This window comes from Heteronotia binoei, chromosome 13 (genome assembly GCF_032191835.1).
Source record: "Heteronotia binoei isolate CCM8104 ecotype False Entrance Well chromosome 13, APGP_CSIRO_Hbin_v1, whole genome shotgun sequence".
Taxonomy (NCBI): Eukaryota; Metazoa; Chordata; class Lepidosauria; order Squamata; family Gekkonidae; genus Heteronotia; species Heteronotia binoei.
Genome location: NC_083235.1, coordinates 15,220,239 through 15,227,591, shown reverse-complemented (window position 1 = coordinate 15,227,591; position 7,353 = coordinate 15,220,239). Strand labels below are relative to the sequence as shown.

The window sequence follows — 7,353 nt, the reverse complement described above, 5'->3', positions numbered from 1 at the left end:
TCGCAGAAAGAAACCACAAAAGGAATCATTTCCTCCCCCCCCCAAAAAAACCCCCAACATTGTGGCTTTATATTTGCTTTATTAATCCCAAATATCCTACTGCAAAATCGTTCAGGGGGATGATTGATTCAAATCACACTTACTCAGCATGTTTCCATTGGAGGTGCAAGACAAATCGAATCACTGATCTGTGACCGACCCAATCATTTTCTGGCGCCATCTTCCCCAGTGTCGGCCTCAAACATTTTTACAAGATGTTAAACATGTGGCCCGGGGGCCGAATCATGTGGCCCGGTGGGCTCCTATCAGGCCCCCAAACAATTGGCTGTCTTCTGCTTCCTTCTCCCTCTCTCTTGCAACCTCTCTCTGCGTCAGCAGCCCCGGACGTAGCGATCAACATTTCGCTGGCAATACCTGTGCCAAGCCTCCCTGCCAACAAAAACGGAAAGAAGGTGGGGCGGGGAGGAAACAGGTTAGAACAGGGGTGTCAAACTCATTTGCTATGAGGGCCGGACCTGACATAAATGAGACCTTGTCAAGCCGGGCCATGTTGGGCCAGGCTATGTGTGTGCCTATTTTAGATAGCAGAGATATAAACTTTATAAAGGACACAGACAAACACAATTAAAGATTTAAAAAAAAAAAAAAACTTAAAACACGCTTAAAATATTAGCACTCATTGGTCTTAAAGGTGCTTTCTTCGTATTTCTCCCATGGGATCCAGGGAACTGGGCAAAGGAAGCTCTGGCTCTTTCCTTCCTTCCCAGGACTAGGAGGGGGAGGAGCCTCAGCCAATGGAGAAAATAGAGGTTTTGCTCTGTAGCTCCTGTGCGATTGCAAAGCAAGCTGTTACACAGAAGAAAGCAAGAGAGAGGGAGAAGGAAGCAGAAGACAGCCAATTGTTTGGGGGCCTGATTGGAGCCCACCGGGCAACATGATTCGGCCCCCGGGCCACATGTTTAACACCCCTGGGTTAGAATTTTCACACAGTTTATATGAAATGTCATTCACCCTAGACCAGCAGTCACCAATCAAAGGGTTGCGACCATCAGGGTGCGACTGCCCTTGCAAACAAATATACACTAGAAAGCCAGTTTGGTGTAGTGGTTAAGAGTGCAGACTCTTATCGGGGAGAACCAGGTTTGATTCCCCACTCCTCCACTTGCAGCTGCTGGAATGGCCTTGGATCAGCCATAGCTCTTGCAGAGGTTGTCCTTGAAAGCGCAGCTTCTGGGAGAGCTTTCTCAGTCTCCCCTACCTCACAGGGTGTTTGTTGTGGGGAAGGAAGGTCAAGATTGTAAGCCAATCTGAGACTCTGAGATTCAGAGTGAAGGGTGGGGTATAAATCCAATATCATCTTTATGTGGTTCTGCTTACTATACTTCATTCCTCGTCTGAAGAAGTGTGCATGCACACAAAAGCTTACGTTCTGAATAAAACTGTTGGTCTTAAAGGTGAAATTGACCCCTATTTTGATCTTCTAGGGAAACTCACCTTTAAAAGTTCTCATTCTCTTGGCACTGTGAGGGAGGGAAAGGAGCTTCCAGTTTCCCTCCAGCACCGCTTTCACACCAGCAGAAAGGGAAGTGGGTTCCATGTGCCCTAGAAAGACCCGCCCCACCTCTCTTTCTGATGCCATTCCTAATAGTTTTTGTAAGGGCCTTGCTGCTAGTGTGCCTGGGGATAGAGAGCATTAGCATCACACTTCTTTGCATGCATTAGGGTTTCCAGGTCCCCACTGTGGGATGGGATGTAGGGTTGCCAAAACCAGGCTGGGAAACCCCTCGAAATTTGAGGATGGAGCCCAAATTTATTAATTCAAACTTCAGGAAACATCAGGAAAGCTTGAAGGCCATGACACTCTCCTCTCTGGAGGAGGCCCAGGGCAAAGAGGACAGAAGTCCCAGTCCTGGATGTTCTGTCTTCTCCACTCCTGCCTCAAGAAGTCTCTATTTGATTCCAGAAATCATGCTGCTGCTGTGCCTTTTCACAGAACACTTAACACAGAACACTTTCTCAGGCTGGATTTTAAACAAAATTATTAGGGAGGGAGGGAGGGAGGAAGGAAGGAAGGAAGGAAGGAAGGAAGGAAGGAAGGAAGGAAGGAAGGAAGGAAGGAAGGAAGGAAGGAAGGAAGGAAGGAAGGAAGGAAGGAAGGAAGGAAGGAAGGAACTTGACTGCTAGAGGGGATGAAAGAGGCAAAGTCTTCACTTGGTATAGCATCAAGGCTAGAGTGCAGAAGGCAAATTTTTAGTGGACAAATGAGCATTTGGACAGTAACTCTTTAAAAAAAGAACACAAACTCGTCAACTTCACCTCTGTACTATAACTAGTGTGATTTTTTTTAAAAATAACAGCGGTTTGTTGCTTTGCTAGGTTGGAAAGTATGTTACTCTTCTGTAATTTCTAACACTTCACCATCTGGTCATTTGGACAAGGGCAGTGGGACAGGGAGACAGCAAGTCAGCGGATAATGCAAGTGACAGGGATGTTTTCCAACCAACAGAGCTAACGGATTTTGCCACTGAGAAGATCGCATAGATAGGTTTCTGTGCTCCTATTAAAGCCGATCACCACAGTGGTTGGGGGACGGCTTTCTAGCCCTCTGCAAATAGAAGGCTCCTTTCTATGGGAGCTGGCAGAACAGAGTCAAGGGACCCCATCCACCATCCCCCCCACCCCACCCCATTCTTAGTGACAAAACAGCAGTGTGAAATTCTCTGCAAGCCTCACTTCCTGGCTTCCACCCCCCAGCAGGTTAGGGAATCATCTTACACCTGCTGGAATGGCCTTGGGTCAGCCATAGCTTTAGTAGGAGTTGTTCTTGAAAGGGCAGCTGCTTTAAGAGCTCTCTCAGCCCCACCCACCTCACAGGGTGTCTGTTGTGGCCGGAGGAGGTAAAGGAGGTTGTGACCACTCTGAGATTCAGAGTATAGCGTGGGATATAAATCCAATATCATCATCATCTTACCAGGGGGTCAGGCCTCCGGCTTCCAGGGCAATCTTCTTGGCACAGCGCATATCATCTTTAATGTTATCATCCAGAAATTCTGGAGGGAGAAGGAAAGGATATGAGAAAGAAATGTTGCTTGGCCCCTCCACCTAGGATTGTCAATCTCCAGATACCACCTGGAGATCTCCCACTATTACAATTGATCTCCAAACAACCAAGGTCAGATCCCCCAGAGAAAATGGCTGCTTTGGCAGGTGGACTATGTGACAGTTTGCCCTTCTGGGGGTCCTTCCCAAACACCACCCTCACCGGGCCCCACCCCGAAAATATCCTTTTATACATGGATTCCCTAATTCCTCCATACTTCTTCCTCACGACAACCCTGTAAAGTAGCTCAGGCTGAGAAATAACAACCAGTCCCAGTCACCACACAAGCTTTTGCAGCTGAGGAAACACAGGTTTCTCAGGTAGTGTTGGCATCCTCTAGGTGGAGTCTGGAGATCCTCTGGCATTACAACTGATCTCCAGATGGCAGTGATCAGTTAATCTGAAGGAAATGGCTGCTTTGGAGGATGGACTCTATCACAGAGGTGGAATTCTAGCAGAAACTCCTTTGCATATTAGGCCACACCCCTTGATGTAGCCAATCCGCCAAGAGCTTAGAAGCTCTTGGAGGACTGGCTATATCGAGGGTGGGGCGGCCTAATATGCAAAGGAGCTCCTGCTAGAATTTCACCCTTTAATACACCATCTTACAGTTTGCAAAAATATATTACAAGGATTGTGTACAATACATAGTAAACAATACAATATTGATAGAGGCCAGCGGTGCTAAGCCTTTTAAAGTAACAGAAATCCTAAGGGGGCCAAAAAAAAACCCCTCCCCATATGAATAAATATAAGTCCAAACTTGGAAATAGTCCAACTAAAATTCACCAGGTGGGTGTTCCTAAAGAACATAGCTTCAATGCAGTTGCTTTCTTGAAAAGACGTCTCTCTAGATTTTGATGATGTTTCAGTGGCTCAATTGTTTAGGAACCCTGTTGTACATTCTTTAATCACAACATTAAGCTTCTCATTTTCAGTGTGAACATTGGGCTCAATGTTCACACTGAAAATGAGAAGCTTAATGCTGTGAATAAAGAATGTACAACAGGGTTCCTAAACAACTGAGCCATGAAAACTGAAGAAGGAATTGAAACATCATCAAAATCTAGAGAGACGTCTTTTTAAGAAAGCAGCTGTGTTGAAGCTACGTTCTTAAGGAGCACCCACCTTGTGAATTTCAGTTGGACTATTTCCAAGTTTGGACTTATATTTATTCATTTGGGGACGGGGGGGGGGGGTTGCCTCCTTGAGGTTTCTGTTCCTTTAAAAGGCCTTAGCACCACCCTTGGCTCTATGTCATTATACTTCCCCTGCAATGCTGCCTCTAAGCTGTGGAGTCTTGTGAGCAAAATTGTTACTTTGCAAGCTACTGGCATTAAACTTGTGAGTGACTGCATCAATTAGTTTGCTCTGGGGCCATTTTCCCTGAGCCAAGACAAAAATATGTGAGCCGGAGGCTAAAGAACTGCGAGCTAGCTCACACTAACTCCGCTTAGAGGGAAAATTACTCCCCTGAGATCCCTTCCCAAATCTTGCCTTTCACAGGCTCACCTCCCCCCTGCCCGTCCCCAAATCTCCAGGAATTTCCTGACACAAAGTTGGTCAACTTATGGGTCTCCCAGTTCCCTGCAGTGCTCTCAAAACACATAGAAACTAATGGATGAATGAAGATGGAGAGGGGGTAAGGTTGCCAATCCCCAGGTGGGGAACAGGGAAATAATAAAAAAAAAAGGTAAAGGTAGTCCCCTGTGCAAACACCAGTTGTTTCCGACTCTGAGGTGACATTGCTTTCACGTTTTCACGGCAGACTTTTTTTACGGGGTGGTTTGTCATGGCCTTCCCCAGTCCTCTACACTTTCCCCCCAGCAAGCTGGGGACTCATTTGACCAACCTCGAAAGGATGGAAGGCTGAATTGACTTCGAGCCAGCTACTTGAACCCGGCTTCCGCTGGGATCGAACTCAGGTTGTGAGCAGAGCTTGGACTGCAGTACTGCAGCTTTACCACTCTGTGCCACGGGGCTATTAACAGGGAATACCGTGATGCAATAATGAAAAAAGTAACACCAATTTGTATCAAAGATATCCATTTAAATAAAGTGAAATCAACATGCAATTAATACATAAATTCATTCACGGATAAGCCTATTTCCAAGCACTTTGAACCTATACAATAGAGCACGTAGAAAAATTCACGGGAAAACTACTTCCAAAAAAGTGCAGAGTGCAAAAAATGCTTGTATCCAAAGAGGTTTGTCCAAAATTCATTCCATTGATTTTATGTCAGATGACTCCACCAAAACCACCTGACCCCCAGGTGGAGATAGGAGATCCCCCACGTTGGAGGCCCTCCCCCCACTTCAGGGTCATCAGAAAGCAGGAGGTGGGGGGGGGGAGAAAATGTCTACTGGGAACTCTATTATTCCCTATGGAGACTTATTCCCATAGGAAATAATGGAGAATTGATCTGTGGGTATCTGGGGGGGGGGCTGTTTTTTGAGGTAGAAGTACCAAATTTTCCATATAGTATCCAGTGCCTCTCCCCAAAATGCCCGCCAAGTTTCAAAACGATTGGACCTGGGGGTCCAGTTCTATGAGCCCCAGAAGAAAGTGCCCCCATTCTTCATGATTTCCTATGGAAGGAAGGCATTGAAAGGGGTGTGCCGTCCCTTTAAATGTGATGGCCAGAACTCCCTTTGGAGTTCAATGATGCTCGTCACACCCTTGCTCCTGGCCCCACCCCCAAAGTCCCCAGATCTTTCTAGAATTGGATTCGGCAACCCTAAGAGGGGGACCAAAACGGAAGCTGAGGGGGGAGGGGAATCTCTTATTCTTTGTTGACATTTGTATGTTTGGTGATTCCTGCTGACACCTGCAGTCTCTCACACACTTACTGCTGCAGGAGATTCGGCAGGCATTCTCGGTACCGGGAGTCCTGCCGTCATCACACCAATACTGGCTATTGATCTGGAAGATTCCGTAGTCGCGGCTGCTGCCGTTGTCATGCACAGCGTCAGTTTGATATCCGCTCTCGTGTTGCGCCAGGCAGACCCCTGTGGAAAGAGATTGCAGGCAGGTTGTCAGGGGCAACCCCAAAATCCACAGGGGCAACATGAAGGAACCCCAAAGCAAGAACATGAGAGCGTATGAAGCTGCCTTATACTGAATCAGGCCCTTGGTCCATCGAGTCAGTATTATCTGCTCACACTAGCAGTGGCTCTCCAGGGTCTTAGGCTAGGGTTGCCAATCCCCAGGTGGGGGCAGGGGATCCCCAGTTTGGTGGCCCTCCTCCTGCTTCAGGGTTATCAGAAATCAGGGTGGGAGGAGAGAAACGTTGGCTGGACATTCCATTATTCCCTATGGAGACCAATTCCCACAAGTTATGACAGAGAATTCATCTGCGGTCATCTGGGGGGGGGCTGTTTTTGAGGTAGAGGCACCAAATTTTCAGTATAGTGTCCAGTGCTTCTCCTCAAAACACCTGCCAAGTTTCAAAAAGATTGGACCAGGGGGTCCAATTCTATGAGCCCCAAAAGAAGGTGCCCCCACCCTTCATTATTTCCAGTGAAGGGGAGGTATTTAAAAGGTGTTCGGTCCCTTTAAATGTGAGGGCCATAACTCCCTTCGGAGTTCAGTCATGCTTGTCACGCCCTTGCTCCTGCCTCCATCCCCAAAGTCCCCAGATATTTCTTGAATTGGACTTGGCAGCCCTATCTTAGGCAGAGGTCTTCCACGTCACTGCCTGCCTGGTCCTTTTAGCTGGAGATTCTGGGGATTGAACCTGGGACCTTCTGCATGCCAAGCAGATGCTCTACCACAGATCTACAGCCCCACAGAATGGCCACCCAAAGGACAGAACTGATCTTGGAGTGGACAAAGCCAGGGGGGAGTCTACTCACAGTCAGCCGTTTTGTGACCTATGTACCCCTCAAAGCCATTCTGCCACAGGACCCTCGCCAGCTCGCATCTCCCAAAAGTCTTGCCTTCAGCCCTGGGCAGTTGCAGCACTGCAAAGAGGATGAGCCCCAGGAACAAAATGGTCTTCATCTCAGCAGATGTGTGTGGCTCTCGCTCGCCTCCTGCTTTTATGTTGGCTCCTCAGGTGTTACCTCATGAGGACGGCAACCGCTCATGAACACTCTGTGTGGAGTTCTTACACAATTCTCACTTCTGCCTGGGCCCAACCCTGTAATTTTGTGAAAAATTACTTATTTACTTAATTAGTGATCTTATATTCTGCCCTTTCCCATAAATGGGCTCAGGGCGGATCACAACATGCAGTAACAACAACAAA

General features: G+C 47.4%; 1 protein-coding gene across 1 annotated transcript; it reads right to left on the bottom strand.

Moving 5' to 3' along the window:
- Window positions 1-371: 371 nt before the first annotated feature.
- On the bottom strand, window positions 372-7,106 carry LOC132581794 (lysozyme C-like). Its single transcript, XM_060253206.1, has 4 exons — window positions 6,959-7,106; window positions 5,954-6,112; window positions 2,972-3,050; window positions 372-429 (listed from the first exon to the last, which is right to left on the bottom strand). Exons 1-4 carry the CDS (start codon window positions 7,104-7,106, stop codon window positions 372-374), a joined length of 444 nt encoding a protein of 147 aa, XP_060109189.1.
- Window positions 7,107-7,353: the final 247 nt, after the last annotated feature.